Here is a 26001-nt window from a genome sequence, read left to right on the forward strand (position 1 = left end):
ACACAGTCATGTGTAATGACTTGATTACACAGTCAAAACATTGATAATGTTTATACAGTACTGTGCAAAAGTCTTAGGCACCCTAGAGCCCTGATCTCAACATCATCGAGGCTACCTGGGATCACAGAAGGAAGTGAGACAATCGAAGTCTGCAGAAAATCTGTGGCAAGTTCTCCAAGATGTTTGGAACAACCTACCAGCCAATTTTCTTTCAAAATTGCACGACAGCCTACCGAAGGGAACCTACCTACCTGAGAGTAGGTTAAAAGTTTGGCTCAACATTGTGAGCAGAAGGGGCTCTACTATGCTGGACTGTTCTATGTAAGTCACTCAGTCTCCCTTGCTGGGATAGCCCTCTCACATTAGGAACTGGCCTGAGGAATCTCCTCTGGACTGCCTTGACCATTACTATGTAAGATAAGGAGAAGGGTAACCATAATAAGATTTTGACCCGAGAGGAAGGGATGGGATGAACTGATAGTTCTGCTGGATGAAGATGACACAGGCTGGGTTCAGCAGAAGCGGCCATCAGATTAGAGGCTAGAGAGTCAGTTAATGATGAGGTCAAACAACTAACCCTTTACTGATCATGGACCTCCTGCTAGTTCAATGTCTAAAGTGTGAAGGGTTTAATGGTGGGAGGGTAAGTCAGAGTCTGTGACCTGACCAGAGTCCTCAGGAGGGTAAGTCAAGGTGTGTGATTTGACTATTACCCTCAGGAGGGTAAGTCAGGGTGTGTGATTTGACCATTACCCTCAGGAAGGTAAGTCAAGGTGTGTGATTTGACCATTACCCTCAGGAGGGTAAGTCAGGGTGTGTGATTTGACCATTACCCTCAGGAAGGTAAGTCAGGGAAAGTCAACAGGTAGTACATGGGAAGAATTTGGGTTCTGTCAGTTTCGGTACCTGTACCCCACCTAACTTACAAGTTTGTTTAGCCTGAGTGCCATGAGAGCTCCGGAATGAGGTTGCAGAGATTAGCACGTGGCACCCAGTGAAGAACTACTCTTTGTAGTGGGCAATCTGTGGTCTTCCCCCTTCCATCAGGCAGAAGATACAAAAGCTTGAAAACTCGTCTCATGTTCTCAGTTGTATTTATTTATTATTTGTTTTTTCTTGTATTTTCTTTGTATTTACACAAGTTGCCTTCTTTTGCACCTTGGCTGTTTGTTAGTCTTGGTGTGGAGTTTTTCGCTGGTTCTATTGTATTTCTTTGTTCTGCTGTGAATGCCCACAAGAAAATGAATCAGGGTGGAATAGGGTGACATAGGTACTCTGATAATAAATTTTCATTGAACCTTGAAGTGGGGTCAAGGGCAGCTTCTAACCTGCTGTTATATGATCTAGATCAGAGGTCCCCAACCTGCGGGCCGCGGACCGATACATTACCGCGAAGAACGCACCCAGCACATCTTTAAGACAAAAGCCGAAATAAACAATCGGCAATCGCCTCCGATCTGGGCCGACATTTATGTGTCAGGTGGCACCTAATTAATTAGCTTGCTTATTTCGGCTTTTTTCTGAAAGATGTGCTGGGTGCATTCTGGCTACCGCTGCATTCTTCGCGGCAATGTATCAGTCCGTGGCCCGGAGGTTGGGGACCTCTGATCTAGATTAACTGTTGATATCACAGTCTACCTCATCACAGCCCTTGCAGCTTATTGTCTGTCTGTACTGCACTTTTCTCCGTAAGTGTAATACTATACTCTGCATCCTGGACCACTCTGAGACAGAGGTATTTATGTATGGAATAAACACACATTCCAAACATAAACAGGAGAAATTCTGGGATGCTGGATATCCAAAGCAACAAACACAAACACAAACACACACACGCACACAGTGCTGAAGGAACTCAGCAGGTCAGGCAGCATCTGTGGAAACGAACAAACAGTCAATGTTTTGGCCTGAGACCCTTCTTCCAAACATAAATACATCAAAGTAGAACAAAAGGAAAGAATGCAGGACAATGGAGGGAAATTATTTGAAAGCTGTGTCCCTAATGAAGAGTCTCAGCCCAAAACGTCAACTGTCCATTTTCCTCCATAGACGCTGCCTGACCATTGAGTTCCTCTGGCACTGTGTGTGTGCATTGATCCAGATTTCCAGCATTGACAGTGTGTCTATGTGGGGACTGATCTGTCTGGATGACATACAAAACAAAGCTATTTCCTGTACCTCAGTACATGTGACAAGAATAAAACCATTACTAATTAAATTTGAACATTTTTTAGAGATTTCTTGTCTCAATTCTCAACAACGAAGACTTTGTGATGTAAACCATGAGCCGTTCTTCCATGAAATATCTCTAGCAAAGATACTTACTGCCTGTTACGTGCTGGCATTTAGGGCAGCAATGAAGGTCTTTCATCTCTGTACTGTCACACACAGATTTAGAAAGATCCTTCGTTGCTGTTCCTGTAACAATTTTGTTTTGAGAGGTCAGGGTTGTTGTCCCCGAACCTGGAGGACCGGTGGACCACTCTTGGTCTGGCCTCTACCCTTTGACCTGTTTGGCATGGGTGACCCGGCCAAGAGCACAAGGCCCTGACTTCAATCAACGTAGCTCTGCGGGCCATTGAGGCACACACGCCTCCAAAGCCTATGACAAGGCTGTGGTCCTCTTGGAGGTTCTAGCAAAGATAGACTGTGGTAACTCAGGGAGTTTCTTGGCAAAAAAACTTCAATTTAAGATTCAATTCAATTCAAAAAAACTTCAATTTAGCATCTGCAGAATTCCTCATGTTTTCAATTTAGGATTGAAGGTTCAGGAGGAGAATATTCTACTCTCAAATCTGTTCGGCTATTAAACTGATCCGTACTGAGTCACCCATACTTCTTCTCTATACCCTTTGACATCCTACTAAAGAAAATTCCATTGATTGCAGTCCTGATACTTGTGCTAATCCACAAATGACGGTGGAGCAGACCTGACCTACGGCTCCCCTTTGTGGGTGGACCTCCTACATACAACACTGGATGCTATTGTGCTTTAAAGAATAAACGTGGGGTTATTCAGAATCAAGGGCTGCTGAAGCAAGTTCACAATCTGACTCCAATGATGTCAACTCTTTGCAATCTGCCTTAACCTCTTGCATTCCGCTGTTGAAGAATTATTGTGCTGATAAAATGCAACTAAAGAACCTTTTTGGAATTGCTCACTGTTCAGATTCCTGCTGTAACCATCTGCTGCAAAGTACATCTCCCTGGAGAAGTAGGGTGTCTTTTGAAGATTATTTTCCTTTATCTGGAGTGTGCATGAAGAGCAATATTTGTAACGCAAGGGAGAGTGAAAGCTCGCTCACCACAATTTTGTGACTGTACGTAAGGAGAGCAAGGAGAGTGAAGTCGATTTTGTTCATGCTCCATGTCTTAATGCCAAAAGTTCTGTGAAACAAAGCCATTGGTAAGCAGAGTCGGTGATGCTGTTTAAAGGGGCAATACACAGCTAGACAACATAGAGAATAACACTCAAACTCTAAGGATTAAAGATGAGCTTTTAGTTGTCACACATACATGGATCCCCACAGTAAAATGCATCATTTGCGTCGATGACCAACATGAGGGTGCGCTGGGGGTGGCCCGCAAGCGATGCCAAGCTTCTGGTGCCAACATAGCATATCAATACCATATTGACCCCAACCTACATATCAATAGCGTACTGACCCCAACCTACATATCAATAGCGTACTGACCCCAACCTACACATCAATGGCGTTCTGACCCCAACTTACGTATCAATGGCGTACTGACCCCAACCTACATATCAATGGCGTTCTGACCCCAACTTATGTATCAATGGCGTACTGACCCCAACCTATATATCAATGGCTCACTGACCCCAACCTACATATCAATGGCATACTGACCCCAACCTATATATCAATGGCATACTGACCCCAACCTATATATCAATGGCGTATTGACCCCAACCTACATATCAATAGCATACTGACCCCAACCTATATATATTTGGACTGTGAGAAGAAACCAAAGCATCTAAAGGAAACCCACGCGGTCACGAGGAGAATGTACACACTTCTTACAGACAGCAGAGGGAATCGAACCCCAATCACGTTACTGTGGCAGCCTGTGGGGAACTCTGACAGTCAGTATCATTAACTTTAATTTCCACAGCAGGTTCTCCGAAAGGGATGCTTCTCAGTGTGAAGAAAACCATTCCATCCACGGCAAAGCGACCTTAGTAACTAATGGAAACATTACACTCAAATTCGGGCAACTTTTCATCATCTTTGGACCAATTCAATTAAACATCCTGCACTTTCAATGGAAACGTTGCTTATCAGTGTAACAGGACTGAATTCCTTCCCAAAAAGGCATTACTGAACCCAGGCCAAGCACTGGAGACCCAGAGGTGGCCAGTCCTAGAACTGGGGGTCTGTGTGTGTGTGTGTGTGAGGGGGTAGGAGGGTGGGGAAGGCACTTTGTTCAGCTGCTTTTGTCTTGTTTGATTCTGTTGTTGTAGTTGCTTGTGTTGTTCCGTGTTGTGTGTTGGATTTTATCGTTCTGTTGAACATCGTGGGCATGCGACACCGGTGCTGGAATGTGTGGTGACACGTGCCGACTGGCCCCAGCACATCACTGGGTGCTGTGCTTGTTAACACAAACGACACTTTTCACTGTATGCACTTGTGATAAGTAAACCTGAATCCAAATCCGAAACTGGTTTTGACACCAATCAATATTTTTACACTTGCATTACCTTCAACTCTCGACTGAGTTAATGAACTGAAGTTAAATTGCCTTGTAGTGAGAGAGAGAGAGAGAGAGTGTGTGTACGTGCGTGTGTGTGTGTGTGTGTGTGTGTGTGTGTGTGTGTGTGGTAGTGTGGTGGATAGGGAAAGGGGCAGTTCATACTTACTCACAGTTCATCCCAACACTATGATTAGTAAGTCAATAATCTACCTACTGTGACAGTGAACCCACACTGATGTACGAGTCGACCGTCTACCTACTATTGCAGGGGATCCACACTGATCTATGAGTTGACGATATTTGTTTATGAGTACTGTTGACAGTAGCAGGACCACCCAGAGCCAGGGAAATGTTAAATTTAGGAACAAGTTCAATTATATCAGCAATGTTCTCTGACAACCATTACAGAACATCACAAGTTCTGGGGACAAGGTTGAGATAAGTTAAACCAACAGCACATTCTCATGTTCTCAGAATGGTGGTGACTGAGAGATCTCCATGGCATTCTGTATCCTGACCCTGGTGGACCTCACCTTCACAACTGCATGCTCTTTGCCTTGTGATACCAGTGAATAGAGGAGCTGTGGAACACAAACACGAAAAAGTCCGCCAGATGCCAGGAATCCAAAGCAACACACACACAAAAAAAAACTCAGCAGGTCAGGCAGCATCCGTGGAAAAGAGTAAACAGTCAATGTTTCGGGCCGAGACTCTTCATTAGTCCGGATGAAGGGTCTCAGCCCAAAAGGTCAGCTATTTAATCTTTTGCATAGATGCTGCCTGGCCTGCTGAGTTTTTTGTGTGTGTGTTGCCAATTTTGTGAGCTGTGTCCAATGATCATCAAAGATCCACATCAAGAATCCACCTACACTCAGTGGCCACTTTATTAAGTACACCCGTACACCTGCTCATCACTGCAAATATCTAATCAGCCAGTCATGTGGCAGCAACTCAATGCATAAGAGCATGCAGACATGGTCAAGAGGTTCAGTTGTTGTTCAGACCAAACATCAGAATGGGGAAGAGATGTGATCTCAGTGACTTTGACCGTGGGGAGATTGTTTGTGCCGGAGACAGGGTGGTTTGAGTATCTCAGAAACTGCTGACCCCCTAGGACTTTCATGCTCAATGATCTCCAGCATTTATAGAGAATGGGGCAAAACCCCCCCCCCTAAAAAAACAGAAGTGGCAATTCTGAGAGCAAAAGTGCCTCATTAATGAGAGGTCAGAGGAGAATGGCCAGACTGGTTCAAGCTGACAGGAAGGTGACGGTAACTCAGATAACCACACGTTACAATAGTGGTGTGCAGAACAGCATCTCTGAATGCACAACATGTTGAACCTTGAAGTGGACGGGCTACAGCAGCAGGAGACCATGAACATACAAAAATATACCCAATAAAGTGACCGTTGCGTGTACGTTAAGTACGCGAGAGAGGTGTTTGGCGTCTGACACATTGGGAGCTTGGTTTTTTCCATTCATTGCAATGCTAATCATGCATTGTGTATTTAAACATTAGTTTGCCATGGTGAGATAGGGTGTTGTTTACTCGATGTTATTATTCTGGGCTTTCTGAATCATGCATAAATTTGGGATATTACTTGTTCAGCAAAAATAGGGCACAAACTATTGGTGATGAAATGGGATTTGTGACTCGAGAAGAAACAAAGAATTGTGTTTAGTTCTGAAGTATTTTTTTGAAAAGTAAAGTGGATCTATAGTGCATTCTATAGTAATCTATAGTGCATTCTACACTAAATAGCCACTTTATTAGGTACATCTGTAAATAGTACCTGCTCATTAATGCAAGTATCTAATGAGCCAATCATGTGGCAGTAACTCAATGCACTAAAGCATGCAGACATGATCAAGAGATTCACTTGTTGTTCAGACCAAACATCGGAATGGGGAAGAAATTTGCTCTAAGTGACTTTGACCGTGGAATGATTGCTGGTGCCAGACGGGGTGGTTTGAGTATCTCAGTAACTGCTGTTCTTCTGGGATTTTCACGCACAACAGTCTCTCAAGTTTACAGAAAATGTGTGAAAAAATCCAGTGAGTGGTGGTTCTGTGGATGAAGATGCTGTGTCCAGAAAGATGAGAGGAAAATGGCCGGAGTAGTTCAAAAGGACAGGAAGGTGGCAGTAACTCAAATAACTGAATTTTACAACAGTGGTGTGCAGAAGAGCATCTCTGAATTCACAATACATTGAACCTCTAAGGCTACAGCAGCAGAAGATCACACCGGGTTCCATTCCTGCATCCAATAAAGTGGCCACTGAGTGTGTTTTATTGGTGTTCACATCTCCAAACACTGGCCACCCCTGCCTAATAAACAGGGTCTGAATTACATATGTTCATAAATTGATTTAAGCTGGAAAATACTCAAAATAATTTGATATGGCATCCACACCTCAACAGTAATATCTTGCATTAACGTTCTGAGTCATTTATCCGAACTAAACCAATTTGTACATTGTCCTCGAATCCTTGGATTCTTAAACTTCTTGAACTAGAACCAGCAAATTGAGTAGCAAGTGCTTGCTTGTCCGAAGTTGATGTCTCTTGTGAAATGTACAATAAATTTCCAAAGCAAAGCTGTTTCCTCTTGAAAGAACTTGGGGCTGTTGTCTCATCGCACCTAAAGTTGGACAGTGTGCAGTCCAGTCATCAGAAATTCTCAGCTGTCTTGTCTTTCCCATGGGTGCAAGCTTTCTACAGTTAATTAATGCAATGAATGCAAAGCTTGGCGGCCGGAACGTGGAATCAATATCCGCAAGACTCGGGAATTATTAGTGTAGAATTCCAATACTGAAAAATGCACATGCACGCAATAAAGAGTCTGTGTGTCCTTCCCTGTATATGAAAAGATGCTTATACAGGAGATAAAGGACACACAATGAATTTTGTGTTAAATATCTGTCCTAAAGTACTGGCCGCCGATAAAATAAGGAAGCTTATTGTGAGGATCAATTAATCTACAATATAAACCACAGACAGGGTACACAAAAAAAATAGACAGTTCTAAGTTACGAACTATGAACCGAACCAACTTACAGCAAAGGATACAGGGTAAACAGTTTAATTTGAGGTAGCAGTGGGCTTTGAGGAAGAACCAGTTTTAACGAAATGGAGGCTACTTTACCCAGCATTCTCAGGGGCAGAGAAGCCGCACTACCTCGGGCCATCAGTCTTGGTTATTGAGCAAGCCCTCTGCTCCTCTGAATTCTGGGTAAAGTATGTCCCATACTACTGCAGTGATTTACCTCCCACAGATAAATGATTTGTGAAGGCCGTTACCAAGATGTTTGTAAATTACAAAATTCTTAGCATTTTTGTAAACAGTAAAGATAAACCATTGATTTAGTTTGCCGAATATTGAAATAACTCACAGATTTTCTTGATGAGTAAACTAACCCAGTTCTATGTCTCGCAACAGAAGATGTAACAATCATTTCAATACCTGCAATACACAAGCAAACAGTTGCCAGCTCTCTGACCGCAACCCTCCATCCCTCCAAAGCCAGTGCTCTAATCATTGCTATGATACGTACTTTGAGCTTTCCTACCTTTTGGCTGTAATTTTTGACTGCAGAAATCGGCTCCTGTGGGAATGAAGATGAAGAGATGAAATTTCCGAGACAAACAATGCATTGGCTTTGAAGATAGTGCGAGTCGTAACCGTAAATGAGGCAGGGGCTGTAGGCAAAGCAAGTTCACGCAGGTGTGCAGCTTGAAGCAGGGAAGAGGCAGTCATACGTGAGTGGAAATCAGAAGGAGAGGCAGGAGGTTACTTGTGAAGGCACCGTGGTCACCGATTTTGCAGGGTGCGGCTTAGCTTCAGTCAGATTCTGACAGCGTCTCCCAAACCCATAACCTCTATTTCCAAGAGCTCCGAGGGCAGCGGATGCATGGGAACACTGCCCCCTGCAGCTTCCCCTCTGAATCACACCTCATCCTGATCTGAGATTATGTTACGGGGCGAGGAGTCCTCGAACGCGCCTCCTCGACAGTACCTTCACCAAGACTGCAGCGGTTCGAGAAGGCAGATTCCCAAGAGCAATTCGGGAATGAGCAACCAAATCTGCGGTCATCAGCAACATCCACATCCCCACAAGAGAAAGACAGTAATGCCCCTTCCAATTAGGACGAGTTACTTTTAAATGTTTGGGTCCGCAGCCAGGGCAAGATGTGGAGCGTTTTTGGATTTTGACGTAACTTTTCACGGGGGAGACCAGGTCTGGGAAATCCCCTGTTCCCCAGCTGTTTTCTGAAAGGCGGACCTCAACTGAAATATGGTGAACTAAGTCTGGGTGCAGGGCTGCAGGAAGGAGGTGATTTGGAGGGGGGGGGCAGAGGTCATTCGGAAAGGTAACAGAGATGAGGGACCTCAGTTACCTGGAGCTGATGCTGTTCTCCTGGGAGTAAAGGAGATAATGGGAGGAAATAATACAGATCTTTCGAACCATGACTTGTGGTGGGGGTGGTGCGGGGGAGAGAGGAAGGATTTTTTCTTCACTGGGAAATGTCCCGGGAACCAAGGACACAGATTTAAGTTTTTGCCGCTGGTTGACAGCTCTCCTCTGTTGCTATGGAAGGTGGCGCCTGCTTAGGATGGAGATATGGAGAAACTCTTTGGAAGTGTCCACTCTAGCTGGAGAGGTGGAGCCATTTAACAGAATGGAGGCAAAGATTGATGGGCATTTGGACACGATGGGTGTCAAATATTACAGGAAAGAAGTGGGAAAGTAGAAATATGGCCAAGACCAGTGCAACCATCACATTCTGGGATGGCGGAGCAAGTTACAGAGGCAACGTGGATAATCCATGATTCAATTTCTTCTTATGGCAACTAAAAACCTAGTTGTGTGTGTGCTGGGGGGAGGATACCTGGGGATGTGGCACAGGTTTGCCCAGTTGCGACAAATCCACAGCCATGGAGCAATACTTGATTTTGTTTAAAATTTGAGACCTTTGGTGCAAAGTTTCCAAGATTTTAATTTTCTGGACTGCAGCCCCGTTTCTTGCTGAAGCTGGCTCACGGGCCTTAATTGATAAACACAAAGAGCACAGATAAAGGAAAACTCTCAAACGGTGGGGAAAACATTGGGTGTTTAAATGGGGGAAAGGGTTTCTAAATCTGGTTGCTAATACTAATTTTACCGTGTCAAAGAATTGGGAAGTGTCTTCCTCATTACAAACAGGCCACTGTGGCATAATGGACCCTTCAGTTCTGCCTCAGTACGAGGCTTAGTTTCGATAAAGCAGATGCAGTCTGTGCAGGCAAGGAGTGGGCTCTGGTAACAAGGAGCAAGAGGCTGGAAGAGAGAAAGCTCAGCTTCCTGCAGCCTTTTCCCTCTTTCCCTCCGCCCACCCACAACCTGGGTCCCTTCTTTGTTGGTAACGAGGTCCAGGTAAGGTGCTGCCCTCAGAGTAAGAAACATCAGCGACTCCCCCAAGATCATCAACCACCCAAGTGTGTCAGCAGAGCTGAAAGGGGGAGGGGGCATAGTTCCGCCCCTGAAAGCAGACAGCAGTAGAGGGGTGGAGAGTGGTGGGGTGGGGTGGGTGTGGAAGAAGAGGGCAAAGCTGATCTTCAGGAGGGTGTCTTGCCACGGCAAACAAAACCCAAACACCGGGAGCCTGCGGACATTTCCTGTGTTGCAAAGGACAAGGGCCCATGCTGGACGGTTATGAAAATGCAAGACTGCAGGTGGAAGGAGCAACGTAAAGTGAGGGTGAAGGATGGCAAAGGAAAGGTGTGGAGTGACAATGGTCATCCACAAAACACTCTACACGTCATACATATCTCCCGGCCTCTCTCCTTACCATTTTCTGTCTTGTGCCTAACATCTTCAGCCCCATGATCCACACCAGCTCCCTGGTCTCTGCCCTCTTCTGCGTTTTCTTCTGGACTTACCCTGACATTGATCGCTCCGAGTGAGGCCCCTCTCTCGTCCTGGACCCTGAGTTCTGCCAGTCTTTTTCCCCTATGACCCATTAACTCTTCCAATATCATCAAATCAAACAAGGTAACTCTCCCGCAGTGCTCCGCTAAACCAAATTACCAGGTTAGTAACCCAGAAACTGCGACTAACAATCCAGAGATGTGAGTTCAAATCCTGCCATGGCAGCTGAGGGATACAATTGTTAAAAAAATAATAATCTGGAAGATAAACATAACTCTTCTTAGTAATTGCAGTAAAAACAACTGAGTTGTTAAAATAACATACACAAAATGCTGGGGGAATTCAGCAGATCCGGCAGCATCTGTGGGGAGGTATGAAGAGTCGACGTTTCGGGCCGAGACCCCTCATCAGGACTGGAAAGGAAGGGGAAAGAAGCCAGAATAAGAACTTGGGGAGGGGCAAAAGAGGAGGGAGTACAAGCTGGTGGGCGATAGGTGAGGCCAGGCAAGGGGGGAGGCAGGTGGGCCGGGAAGGGAGGGCGAAGTGAGAAGCTGGGAGATTAGAGATCTTAGAGGTAAAGGGCTGAAGAGGAAGGAAACTAAAAAGAGAGGAGAGTGGACCGTGGGAGGAAAGGGAAGGAGGAGGGGCACCAGAGGGAGGTGTTCGGCAGGTGAGAAGAGAAGGGGTAAGAGGGGAGCCAGAATGGGAATTGAAAAAGACAGAGCGAAGGGAGGGTGAGGAGAAATTACCTGAAGTTCAAGAAAACAATGTTCAAGCCATCAGGTTGGAGGATATTCAAATGGAATATGAGGTGTTGTTGCTCCAACCAGAGTGTGGCCTTGTCGTGGCATGGACTGTCAGTGAATTTGTTTCTTTGTTTAAATAAACATGGTTCACTAACATCCATCATAGGAAAAGATCTTTCATCCTTTGTCAGGCCACTATCTTTCAACATAGAAGGAGGACATTCAGCCCATCGAGTGTATACTGGCCACCTGAGAACTTCCATCAATCCCATTCAGGTACAGACCACAGCAATGCGATTGACTCATGACTCTTCTCTGAATTTCTCCAGCAAGTCCCTAAATTGTACACAAATTGCGTCATTACATCACCAGGGCCAAGGAGGTACCAATTTCCCAAGGACAATCCAGGATAGATGTTAAATGCCAGCCTTGACAGTGATGCCAAGATCCTGAATATGAATAGATTAAAGAAATACTGTTGTTCCTTTTATCTCAGCATAGTCCTGCTCCTTTTATCCTGCCTTTTTGCCATGATCTTTGACCTGGCACCACCAGCACTCTCCATCCCGGCTGCTTCTCCTGAAGCCTGCAGCAGTTCACAGAAAATGGTTGCAAATGGGTTAAGCACAAAATGCAAATGGTGGACTGGGCGGGGGGATACTATCCCTCGTTACTTCGGTTCAAACTGGTCCTGGTATGGCAACTTCTCTGCCCGAGACTGCAGAGGGTTATCGAGCTCAGCACATCATGGAAGCCAACCTCAACTCCACGTCCTCGGTGTACACTTCTCACCGTCTCGGTCAACTACCCACCCACCCCCACCCCAGACGTTCTCTCTTCTCTCCTCTCCCACTGGGCAGTAGACACTAAAGCCTGAAAGCATGGACCACTTCTGTCCCACTGTTGTATGACTATCGAATGGTCATTCTGTACGATGAGGTGACAAGACCGTAAGACACGGGAACAGAATGAGGCCATTCACCCATTGAGCCTGCCTCGCCTTCCATCATGGCTGATTTATTATCCCCCTCAACCCCACTCTCTTGCCTCCTTCCTGTAAACTTTGACACTCTTAAAAAAGGAAGAACCCATCAACTTCAGCTTTAAATATGCACAATGATTTGGCCTTCACGGTCACCTGTGACAATGAATTTCACTGATTCACCATGGACTTGACCTCACAGTCTACTCTGCTATGACCAGGCTACCTGCAGTGCCCTTTCTCTGAGACCGTAGCACTTTATTCTGCACTCTGTCGTCTTTCATTTTCTCTTGTGCTGCCTCAACGCACTGTTGTAATTAAATGATCTGCATGGTCTGCAGAACAAAGAAGTTATTTTAAAATTGCGCCTTGGCAACAAGGGGGGAGTCTATCAGTTCCTTCCTCTCAAATTGTGACAAGGATATGAGAAAGGAGAAGAGATACCACAACCCAAACAAGACAAGTGAGTAATGTGCATCTTCTCTGTAATTGCACAGTTAAACTCCCCCGTCATAAGTTAAAAAGCTTCAGATGAAGAACATTGTTCCATATACATCTTCCAGCTGTGCTTACAGTGGATGAGACAGTGATTACACTGTGGCCTGCAGAACAAGATACAACATATAACGATCTCTTTCTTAATGACTGTCTATTTCTTTGTGTGTAACTAAATGGGAATCATGTTTATTTTTACTTTCAGTATCTACTGTCCAAATTGCTACTCATTTCACAGAATCTGGCACTGGTACAGAGCCAGCGCTTTGCTGCATATCTTTGCCAAATTATTCCTGAACACTCTGGCACGACTTTGGGCTCCAGTAAACCTACTGCAGATATCGGGGAGGAGGCTACGTGGCATCTGCACCAGGACTAACAGTGACTTTCCCCAAGCAGCAAGGCCGATCAACACCTCCACCCACTAACCCACCCCTCCACACCCCCAACCACCACTACTTTATCATTTCCTGTCAGAGGCACCTTACGTACAGACACTTCTGTACCCAGCATCACTTTATGTACAAATCCTCCTGGGAGGGGGGGAGATGATGGAGGCGCGACAACAGTGCGCGCGGCCTCTCCGGTGATAAATATCTGTTATCTGTCAAGTAGGGGACCGTGCACAATCCTGATTTGATGGAGACAGACATGAGAGCACAGCGGAACATCTGGAAAACTTCTGAAATGTCTGCTTTGCTATCACTGCAACTGTGTGGTAATCGGAATCTCCGGAGCTGAAGGCCCTGAAATCCTCGGCTTTGTGTGTTTCGGCAACCGGGGAGGGGCTGAAGGCACTCGGCAGAGGATGGCGCTCGAGAGGCTGTATCGGAGAGGCTGGTCGGAAGCTCGGAGTTTTCGGACGGATGGACTCGGTGTCGGCTGTGGTCGGCTGCTTCCAAGGCATCGTCAAGTTGACAGGGAGTTTCTCCCTTTTACTCCCTGCTATCGGGGACTCGGGAGTCGATCGATTCGGGACTTTGAGACTTTTTTTTTACTGTGCCTATGGTCTGTTCTTTATCAAATTACGGTATTGCTTTGCACTGCTGTAACTATATGTTATAATTATGTGGTTTTGTCAGTATTAGTCTTTGGTCTGTCTTGTTTTCTGTGATATCACTCCGGAGAAACATTGTATCATTTCCTAATGCATGTATGCATTTCTAAATGGCAATAGAAGAGGACTGAGTGTTCTCATAATCAAATATAATCAGTCTATGCATGTAAACTATCTCATGTATTTATATTTATTCTTTGTGTTCTTTATCTTATTGTGGTTTTTTTGTGCTGCATTGGATCCGGAGTAACAAATATTTCATTCTCCTTTACACTTGCGTACTGGAAATGACTTTAAACAAGGCGAGCTCATCAGTGTAGGAAGGATTCAAGCCTCAACAAAATCACGACGGGGGAATATCTCTGCCATTCCTCCCACTAAAGAACAGGCTCCCTGTCTCTCGGCCAGGGCAGGAACATAAGTAACTGGCATGCAGAGTGAGCATTGCTAAGTTTCTGATTCTATTAAAATACATCAAAAGGGTTCAGCATTTCTGAAAAGACTGATGGTGACTTACAGCTATAATAACAATACGGCTCAGAATTGAGCAACACGCGCGCACACACACACACAGGAAATCCACAGGAGGAAACCCACACGGTCATGGGGAGAATGTACAAACTCCTTACAGCCAGTGGCGGGGTTGAACTCAGGTCACTGACTCTGTAGTATTGTTACGCTAACCGTCACCCCACAGGGTGTTCCTCGTTTGTTTATGTCTTCTGCCCAATTGGCAAAATCTGTACTTTATTATCCATTTCGCTTCCCAGCAAACTGTACCATCACCTGCCCTTTAACTTTCTAAGTTTCCCCTCACCTGGTTCTTGCCCCCACACCAGTGCTTTGATTCTCTCTATCGCCAGCGACGTGTATAAGAACATTCAGTGTTGACAGTCAAGAGGGACTAAGTCACCACTGCAACGGGAGAGAACTGGGGGTTTTGCAGGGCACAAGGCAGGGACTGAGGACCCCTGTGCACTCATTCGGTGTGGGCCGATTGACCTAATTCTGCTCTTGTGTCTTATGGTCGTTATGGTCTCAAGCATCAACTCCCTGGGTTGATTCTAAGAGGTGAGGAGGCTTGGATGGACGTTTGATGGAGAGTTGGACATTTTTTCTCCTTTGCAGACTATTTGATGAGGTGTGTGAGATTCTGGTCAGTGAAAAGAATAATTTAAAAAAAACAGATTTTGACAGAGAAATAAATTATAAACAAAAGACTGACACATGGTAGCATAATGCTATTATAATGCCAGTGACCCGGGTACAAAATGCTATTTAAACAACAGGATAATCCCCTACTATTTATGCATGAGAACTAGGCGTCAAGCTGTGGTGTTGCCAGTTTACAGTCACCCGGGAGAGAGGCGTCAGAGTTGGTGCGCTCCACTGGAGTGTTGGGGACAGTAACCAAGCTGGAGTTGGTGCTGCTCCCAAGTGTTTGCTCAGCGGAAGACAAGTCATATTGTGTTCGACTGCAGACTGCTGCAACTTTCATGGACTCAGGGACTGGGACTAGATTTTTTTTTGTGTGTGGTGACTGTATTTTACTGATATCCTATATGTGCCTTGTGCTGTGTGTGACTGTTGGTACTGCGTTTTGTATCTTGGCCCCGGAGTAATGCTCCTTCATTTGGCTGTATTCATATATGGCTGAATAACAATTAAACTTCAACTTGAACTTGAAGGTCTCTAGTACTGTAACGTCAGTCTGCATTGTGCTATCCACCCAACTTTATTCAGGTCAACAGAATGGAGTGCAGGCAGCCGAAATTATCTTGCTTGCTCTTAGCAGCTGCAACCTAGGCCACACTCCTGACTGATGCCTCAGAAACCATTGGCTATGCTTCGGAAGGTAGTGCTCTTCCTCTGGGATTATGGGCCCGCACCAGCACTACAATAATTAGGGACTGCTGCACTGTCCGAGGCAGCACAGGAGTGAGGCAGCTGGTGCACTGCTCGGCAGGGCTACGTGTACAATCAGGATTGATCCCCGCTGCTTGTCTGTAAGAAGTCTGTATGTTCACCCCGTGACCGCGTGGGCTTCCTCTGGGTGCTGCGGTTGCCTCCCACATTCCAAAGGCGTACGGTTAGGGTTAGTGAGTTGCGGGCGTGCTATTGTTGTCGCCGGTAGTGCGGCAACACTCGCACAATCCTTGCTGATTTGACTTGATACAAACAATGCATTTCACTGTATGTTTCAATGTACATGTGATAAATAAAGCTACGGACACGATGGATTCCAGCTGATTGGGACACATCGAGACCTGTATGTTTTGGCCCAATTAAGCAGCAGCCCCAATTATTGGAAGTTTCATGTAAATAGTTAAAAAGGTATAAAAAATACAAACTACGATTCAACTAAGCAACAAATTATGTATTTAAATGAAATTCTACCAACATCAGAACACTACACATATTACTACAGTACTATAAAACAGTGTATTAGTTCGTAATGGAGGAAATCATTGAGTGTATGCTGGCATAGTACTTGATTGGTCCACTCTTAGCCCCTCGAAGCATTAAGGTTTAATGCTTTTCCCAATTACCAACACTTTCTTTTTATCAGTCCCCGATATATTTGAACAACAAAACACAGTTATGTGATGCATTGCTTTCTCTGAACCTGATAGTGTTGTGTGTTTACAGCCAAGGGGACCGTCCAGCGTGGCACAATTAAAAAAAGGCCGTGTAGATATTATCTGCAAATTCTGATTCTGATTCTGAAAATTTTTGAAGCAAGTTGGGGAGTTTTGTAGATTTCCACGTTTCCGAACTTCCAGGAGCGGAACTATCTTTCTCACATGTGCTTTCTCGAACTTAATGTGGTGCCTACATTTCCATCGAGACAACCAACCATCTTTTGCTTTAAAATCTTAGTGATGTAGCTTCTTAGTTAACTCCTCTGACTTGATTGGTCCACTGACACGCGCGCGCGCACACACACACACACTCACACACATATCGTCTAGCTACAATGGAAAACTATTGATTGAGGGCTTCTTCAACATCTGCATCCTTCACACTTTCAATTTCGAGATGTTGCCCATTGTCCCTCGCATAATGTTCATTCTTCTCACAGTTGATCTTGCTGATGTATCAAGTGTTCAGTGGTGGATTTTGGCACTCCAGTTATCTCTGCCAGCAGATGATGGGCGGTGTTCGGCAATGACTTTTAATTTGGTCCAGTAGGGTAATATTTTTGGCTAGAGTCAAGTCTTTTTGTGGCAAGGATCTCAAAATTTTTTAAAAAAGTCAATAAACAAATGATCTAAAATCATTGCTTTTTGAGTCATGCCCAACTGCCCAAATGAATAACACAAGCACATGCAATTGACGCAACTGTTCATTCTAAGCATGGAGTAGTCTCTAACAGCCATATAAATGCATGTGACTGAACGTTTCCTGCCCCAGTTAAGCAGCGTAGTGTCCCAAATAAATGAAGAGAATCCCATTAATTTTCTCAATTTGTTTTTCTTCTTTAAGACTTGTCCCAAATAAGCGGCTGCCCTGATTAACCGATGGTGCAATTAACCAGAATCCACTGTATATACGGATATATATACTGCTTAATTGGGACAGCAGACTGTTGCTGAACATTTTCTAACTAGTGTCAGTCATGTGCATACCGTGTGGCTGTTAAACACTACACTGTGCTTAGAGAGAACAGTTTTTAAATAACGTCACTTGCATTATTGTGTTCAAAAAGCAGTGCTTGCTAGTAATTTTCACTCACTGTGGTTTCAAGCATTCAGGCTTGGAGATAACAGAAATGGCAAAGAGTGAAAATGAAATGATTTCACTACTTCAACAAGTTAGAAACTATGAAGATTTTGACGGCATCGGCACTCGGCTTGAATGTTACAATTAGAATGAAGATTTGGAACTAATACGCAATTTTATATTACTATAGCAATTTTGGTAGTGTTCTTATTTATCTTCGATTTTATTTAAATGCATAATGCAATCAGGCCATTTGGCCCACGGAGTCTTTGGCACTCTATTATGTTTGATTTATTATCCTCTCAGTTAAAAGGTAGTTTGTCCTTTTTCTTTACCTATTGAACTATTTCCATAAAACTTTGACTAATTGGTGCAGCCACTTAATTGGGCCAAAATATACTGGTCCCAGTGTGTCCCAATTAACTGGAATCCACTGTGTGTGTGTGTGTGTGTGTGTGTGTGTGTGTGTGTGTGTGTGTGTGTGCGTGTGTGTGTGTATATATATACATATACACACACACATACATAAATAAATAAAAGGATTGATAAACTGAACCTCTGCCTGTTCTCTCAGGCTAGGTTTTTGAAAAGCAGAGTTCTTTTTGGCTCCTTGTGCTACATCTGTCCCTCAACTAATATTACTGATCACATCATTATGGCAAGGGATGTCTCTGGGAGCTTCTTGTGCGTTTGGAGGCTTTGGTATTTCCTACATTCTGAATGTGTCACCCTTTCAGAATACTGAGCGGGCTGTGGAGCGCCTTACAGATGCCAAGGTCATGAAGGTGCTTTGGAAAAGCAGATCTTGCTTTCTTGAAAAAGGAATGTGATTTATCCTTTTGTCTTTTTTTTCTGCAAAATGATTATTGTATTTATTTTTATTCAGAGGTAGGGCACGGTAACAGGCAATTCTGACCCAACGTACCCACACTGTCCAATTATATCCACGTGACCACTTAACCTAATAACACATATGTCTTTAGAGTGTGGGAGGGAGAAAGAGTTCCCCGAGGAACCCCACATGGTCACAGGGAGAATGTACGATACTTCTCACAGATGGTGGCAGGAATTGAACCCGGGTCACTGGTGCGGTAAGAATATCATGCTAACAGCTACCATAAGACCATTAGACAAATGTAAGAGAGCAATCAGGCTATTTGGCCCATGGGGTCTTTGACATTCTATTATGTTTGATTTCTTATCCATTCAACCAGTAACCTTCGACACCCTCACTACTCAAGAACCTAGCAACCTCCACTTTAAATATACCCAGTAACTTGGCCTCCACAGCCATCTGTGGCATTGAATTCCACAGAGTCACCACCCTCCGGCAGAAAGAAATTCCTCCTCACCTCTGTTCTAAGGGGATGTCCTTGTACTCTAAGCTGTGCCCTCTCATCTCAGACTCTTCACATCCATTCTGTCAAGGCCTTTCAGTATTTGACAGGCTTGAGTGAGATTCCCCCCCCCCCTCATTCTTCTAAACTCCAGTGAGCACAGGCCCAGAGACAACAAAGACTCCTCATATGTTAACCCTTTCATTCCTGGGATCATTCTCATGAACCTCCTCTGGAGCCCCTCTAATGCCGGCTCATTCTTTCTAAGATACAGGGCCCCAAACTGCTCACGTAACCACCGTGTCACCAACTTAGGAGCTTTAAGACAACGGCAAAACTTTGAAATCATCTCAGCATGGTGCAGGTGTAAACCAGAGGGCAGGGAGAGCTTTACAATTAGTTCAGAACTAGTTTCACGTGCTCGTGGGCTTGTTCAATCCGTATGTACGAAAGTTGTCTGTGGTACCTTGCTGCACTGCTGTCCGTGGGCAAAGAAGGCAGTGGTGGTCCAATCTCCTGACTGACCATTTACAGACAAGCACCATCCCTACACGAGGATCTAGGAGGAGGTCTGCAGGTATTCACCATGGATACAAACTGCCCTTCAGCTTCCTACACTTCACTCTTCACTTTAACCGTATGAAATGACTGTACTTCCCGAAATCCTGCACCAAATTTAGATGCACGTCGCAGACAACCATTCTGACAGATACATTGTCAGATCTTGGAGGTTAACGACAGTGCACAAACTCAGAGGCTGGTCTCATTTTTAAAAGCTGAAAGCATGTGGCTTAGATGCAAGCTAGTGATTACTGGGGAGAGATTCATGATGTTATGCAGCAAAAAAAAACATCCAGTTATCCAGGCCACACACAAGACAGATGCTTCCACTACACTGTAGGACGTATGCTGAAGGCTCGGACCAGTTGTCTGGGGTTGCACCACTATGGGTGTTGCCTTCACAAGTACAATGGTGTGTGGACTCTCCTAAATCCTATCGGCTTAGGCTCCTGTGGCGAAGCTGTGTCCAACAGAGGACCCAGCAGCAGGGTCACCCAACGAGCTATATTTGTTTTGGGTTTGGACTTTAATGAAACGAGGAAATCTGGAGAAAATGTGCAGAGGTTCATACCTCCTGTAGGGAAAGTGACCAGATGGGCCGGTATTCCAGAATACATTCCCATCTCTTTACCTCAAGAGATCGAAAGGCTCCCTCACTTCACCCCAGTGAGAAGTAGATGCTCAGGGAGCAAGCCTAATCAGCATCTGAATCGGAGAGATCCTTGGTCCTGAATGTGGTCTACTGAGAGGGAGGGAATGTCAATCAGATCTCATTCAGTGACACAGAGAAACAAGAAGGTGCTGGAGGTATACAATAGGTCAGGCATCTGGGGAGAGAGAAACGGAGGTCATTGCAAATTTTTCGTCAGAACTGGTCACAAACAGGAAAGGCAGGTTATCTGAAATTGTGTGAACCAACGTTGAACATATAGAATATAGAACAGCACAGCATAGTACAGGCCCTTCAGCCCACCATGTTGTGTCGAACCTACTCCAAGATCAATCTAACCTTTCCCTTCCATGTAGCTCCCCCCGCCATTCTTCTATCATCCATTTGTCTACCTAAGAGTATCTAAAATGTCTCTCATGTATCTGCCTCTACCACCACCCCTGGCAGTGTGTTCCATGCACCCACCAATTTCTGTCTAAAAAAAGACTATCTCTGACATCCCTCCTGTACTTTCCTCCCAACAGTTAACATGTCCTCCTGTATTCCCCATTTCCACTCTGGGGAAAAGTCTCCGGCTGACGATTCGATCTTACTTAAAATCATGAACTCAATTTCTTTTTGCGTGTTTTTCCGCCTCACACTACTTTGTCTCAGAGGTGGGAGAGAGACCCTGCCCCACCCTGAGACCCACTGGTCTCGGTCACTGTGAACAGGTGGGCACATGCTGAAATCTGACCATTCTGCATCGGCAATTTTGCAAGAGTGGGGGGAAATAGTACGGTTCCTGGCACTGGCCGAGCACCAGAGTTTAGCAGAGAATGCCTTCAACCTGCTGAAAGTTTACTTATTACATTAGAATATTAGAAAAGGGAGCAGGGGTCGGCTATTTGGCCCACCGACCCTTTTCTGCCATCCAGGAAGATCATGGCTGATCTGAGATGGGACCAGACCCATTTATTTATCATGTGTACATTGAAAAATACAGTGAAATGCATCATTTGTGTTAACAACTAAGGATGCGCTGGGGGGTGGGGGTGGGTGGCAGCCCGCAAGTGTCGCCGCACATTCCGGCAACAACAACAATGGCAAGACAAACTCCATTCTTCCCTCCCACTCACCCACCCACCCACGGGTGCAAGCAGATAGTCCTCTAACCCTAGGACGGGCTGTCTCCAGGCTTTCAGCCTTCAGTGAACTTGCAATCTAACTGTGTTTTAAATGTACTCGCTGAGGTAGCCTCCGCTGCTTCCCTGGGCAGAGAAATCAGCAGACAGACAGCACCGTAGCAGAGGTGGTTGTTGGATGAACCGTTACACCATGATCCCATCTGTTCTCTCAGGTGGATATCAGACATCCCTTGGGAGTGTACTGAAGAGCAACGGAATTTTCTCTGGCGCCCCAGACAGTATTAATTCCTCACCTTCACTATAAGCAATCTGCTTGTTATCACATTGCCGCTCGTGTGCGGCCTTGACGTGTGCGGTTCCCACATGCCCACGGGGAGGGCATTTCATAGGTCTAACACTGGCTGGAGCAAGCACGGGGCTGCCCTGTGGCGCGAGCTAGCTGCAAATTTTCATTCCTTTCAGTTGTCTGGCTGCTAGTGTCAGCTGTGTGCCCTGCTGAGCTTCCGGCTGCACCTTTGTGGCACTCACACAACACGGCCTCCAACATCAGCTCAGTGCACTTTGCAAACTTTAGATTGGTGACATCCTAGTCTCAGCTTTTTTAAATACTTCTCTCACCTCGATGCACTACGATACCTCTAACGTAACTGCACTCCAACCTACTCCTAGGCTTCAAAGGAGGAACTTAATTACTTCCCTCCTCACGGGTGCTGCACATTTAACCCACGAGGTACTGGGGTGCTTCCCTCGGTGGAGGTTAACAATCTGGCTGACTGAGGGAACATCTCGTCAACTGACCACATGTCTTTAACGAAAACGCCAAAACTAAAGCAGCAGCGTCAATCGATTGATTGTCAATAAATCAACCCATTGAAGTAAGAAACAAAAGGGGAATAAGAGCACCCGAAATAGAAGCTTTCCAGTCCTGTAAATCAAACAGTTCCTCTGTGGTAATTTATGTTTTTTCCAACATGCCCTCCATCTGTCATCAGGAGACACCAGACCGTTCTCTGTATTTGCGGTTCAGTGAATATATTAAATCGCACCAGGTACTTTTCCTGTTTTCTGAACATTTGGCACAAGTCACACAACTGAACTAAAGACTGAAGCGTTGAGCAAGATTGAGATCAATGGAGATGGAAGAGGAAGTCGAGCGCGTGCTCGGCACTGTTCGCTGTGCTTGACCAGTCTCCCTCTCGCCGCCGGCGGAGGGAGGTATGGCTCGTGGCCGTGGGACTTTCTGGTTTGATATTTAACACCCTCAGTGCTGAACACGGTCCGCGGTTGTGGATTTGCTTTTGGAGGACTCTGCGGCTCACGTTCCACGTGTTCCTGGTTATTTTTTGTTATTTGCCCGACCTGATCGAGGCGCTTCGGTGCGGATCTGGCTGTGCGGCCGAGGCCTGCAGTCATCGACAGTGCTAAACTGAGCTGGCTCGGTGGCTGTCACTGCTGGACCATCTTGGGGACTCTGCAGTTTGACGTCTAATATTGTGTGGCATTTGCTGGCTGGTTTGCTGTTCGCACATTGAGCATTCGATGTCTTCTGTAAAAGGCTTCCACGGCGTGTCCTTGTTCTGTGGCTGCCTGGGTTGTATACTGTATACATACTTTGTACTTTGAAACTTGCAAAGGATATCCTCGACGTGATCCATGTACATTGTGGGACAGCGGTTTCATAAAAAACACTGGGTGTGCAGGCAGTCTGCGCATTGTGCACAGATTCAACGCCTTATGCCAATATGCCAGTATGACGAGACACAGCTGAAAATGGTTTCAAGGGGCTTTTTTAGGGCTGTAGTTTCTCAGTAAAGACTACAGCAAGGAAAGGATTTATCCAACAACCAGTATTATTGAAAATAAAGCAGTGACCTGGTCTTTTTACCATTTTTACTGATAGGGAGGTTCTGAAGGTTCTCATCGCTGGGGGTGGTAGAGGGGACCAGCTCCCACTACCTATAAAGTGCTCCAAATGGCGTGCGTCTCCAACAGCCTCTGACAACCCAGTCCAACTCTCGGCCTTCATGTGTGGCTTAGTTACCTGGCCCGGTGGAACTGTTTCTACTGACAAGAGACGGGGTAAAGGTGGACCACTGGAGCATCAAAATCAGTCGCTTCGGGCAGGTGGGGCTCGTCAGCCTGCCTAGGAGAAGGAAAACTCTGATTTTAAACCTCCACTGCCTTGCGACCACACCCACCTATAGGAAAGGCTTCAGGAGTAAATCCTGAGGAAGAAACCTGGAGCTGGGGTCCCTGAGGCAGTTCGATGTTGTTTACAACTTCACTCTGGCAACCTCTGCGACAACACTGGTGCCGAGCTGTATCAGCACTTGCCCTTCCCTTGGACAACATCAGTGTCATGGAGAAGGGGAACCCACTGCAAGGGCAACAGCCGGTTCTTCAAATCTTCCCGCCCGGGCTTGCAGTCTGGAGAGGACACAGTCCACCAGAGGCGCAAACCCACGATCCCCTGGGATCGACGGCTGCCTGCTCCTACTGCTGATGGGAACTTACTGTCCAGAAGTACTGGAAGTACTTTTTGACTGCAGGGTGATGGGGGAGGGGCTTCACGAGGCTGTACAAGGTATAATATAACCACTGGTTCTTTCTCTCTTTGTTTAAGGTGGGGAAGCAAATGAGAAGAGTTATAAATAACCGAGTTTGCAAATGAGTGGTGCTAGGGAGCAGAGGGACAGTGGATCCCACTAGAGGCCCTTTTCCGGTTATCAAACCCCGAGTATCAGCTTTGTCGCAAAGCGGAGAAGCCACAGAGGCAAGATGCTGGCAGAACTCAGCAGGTCGGGCAGCAAATCAGAAGCACACAGGGAGTTCTGCAGACGCTGGAAATTCACAGCAACACACACCAAGTGCTGCAGGGACTCAGCAACTCAGGCAGCGTCCATGAGGAGGAACAAATGGTCGATGTTTTGGGCTAAGACCCTTTCATCAGAACTGGAAAGGAAGGGGGAAGAACCCAGAATGAGAAGGGGGTGGGGTTCGGGGTGAGGGAGAAGTACAAGCTGCCAGGTTTGTGGAGGGAAACGGGCAGTCTAATTTTCAGGTCAAGACACTTTATCTAGAAATGAAGCCTTGCTGATCTTTCTACAGAAACAACTAATTCAGCTCCCTAGTCATGAATAGAAATGTTTTGGATCCTTCCAACCTATATCAAATCCCCTGGCTGCCTGGCTGCCTTCTACACTGTCACTGGCTTGACTCCTAAGAGCTTGTCTGCTCCAGGTTGGGCCAATACTCAGTGGGACTCAGAGGGACAGGAGATGATCTTATTGGAACATACTGTATAAGCTTCCTAGAGGGGCTGGACAGTGTGGATACTGAGGAGGATGCTTTCAGTTGTGGGAGAAACACTGTCACGGGATAAAGGGTCAACTATTAAACGGAGGTAGAGAGGAAATTCTTCTTGCTGCAGGCCGTGCGCCTTTGCGGACGGAGTTGTCAATGCTCGAACATTGAGCGTGACACAGGGTGAAGCTGGTGCTTGATCTATTGGGAAATCTCAGGTTCATGGGAGTCAGGCAGGAAGGTGCACCTGAAATCAAATGTCAAATCATCCAGGACCTCACTGAACGACAGAATTGCCCCAAGAGGTTGAGTAGCCATTTCCTCCTCCTACCATTGATGGAAACCCCAGAATTCCTGTACCTGCAAAGTCCAACAAATACATGTCTACTAATTTTCTGATGCTAATGTGGGATGGAGGGGATTTATCGTAAACTGCCCCTGGACAAGCTTCGTGCTGGATTAACTCTGCATTGAGATCAATGGAAGCAGAAAGTAGTAATGAGCCAGTGTTGCACTGGTTCACTGGCTCAGGTTGATAACAAGCTGATGAGGAGTAATAATGAGCCAGTGTTCCACTGGTCCACTGGCTCAGGCTGCCACTGTATCCAATGGCAGTGTTGAGGCCCAGATGGAAGGTTGCACTCACAGCGAGATTCACGCTCTGTTACGGAACTGAACCTATACCAGCTTGTGGCTTGATAGGTTAACAGTGAGGTCTTGACGTGATTACTGTGGTGATTTTTAGCTGCTACCATCAAATTCACATGAGAGATTTATCTCCCAGGAGAGGTGGGTCACATGACAATGTAATATAATGCTCCCTTGAGCACAGAGTTTAGGCGAGCTTGGAAAATCTCATCGCCTGAAGCAGGTCCTTGTTGGCACGCAGAAGCTGTTTCAGGGGAATTGGATAAACAAAAATACCACAGATGCTGGAAAATCTGAAATAAAAACTTAACATGCTGGAAACACTCAGCAGGTCAGGCAGAGGGAAACAAAGTTAACGTTTCAAACTGATGGCCTTTCATCAGAACGAGGAAATATTCAAACCTTTCTCTACTCCTTTTTGTCACCCACTTCTCTTCCGCCTCCACAATATGTACAGGTATCCAAACTAACACAGCAGAGCTAAAGCAAGGCAACGTTGTGACAAGGCAGTTTCCAGCAACCTCACTCGCTGCCATCATGTCTGACAGTAAACACTCCAGATAAACCATTTCTCCTTTACAAAGGTTCCTGTAACTCTGACATCAGCATGGGGTAACGCACAAGAGCGGGTTAAGCAGGAGTGATCCTATTCGTACTTTGTCATAATCTAGTAACGATCTGTAAAAGGGAAACACATTCCCACACTCTCCCCCACACACTTAACCC

General features: G+C 45.7%; 1 protein-coding gene across 5 annotated transcripts in view; it reads right to left on the reverse strand.

Moving 5' to 3' along the window:
• aatkb (apoptosis-associated tyrosine kinase b) overlaps nt 1–26001 on the reverse strand; it is a 387622-nt gene that overhangs the window by 96476 nt on the left and 265145 nt on the right. For 3 of the 5 annotated variants that reach the window (XM_072242721.1, XM_072242718.1, XM_072242722.1), the window contains exon 4: nt 8272–8322. The exons of 1 other annotated variant lie outside the window; for it this stretch is intronic. In XM_072242721.1, the coding sequence (XP_072098822.1) occupies nt 8272–8322 (51 nt within the window). The remainder of the gene's footprint in view (nt 1–8271; nt 8323–26001) is intronic. One more of the 5 variants, XM_072242719.1, reaches the window with a different exon arrangement.

This window comes from Mobula birostris, chromosome 24, assembly GCF_030028105.1.
Source record: "Mobula birostris isolate sMobBir1 chromosome 24, sMobBir1.hap1, whole genome shotgun sequence".
NCBI classification, from domain to species: Eukaryota; Metazoa; Chordata; class Chondrichthyes; order Myliobatiformes; family Myliobatidae; genus Mobula; species Mobula birostris.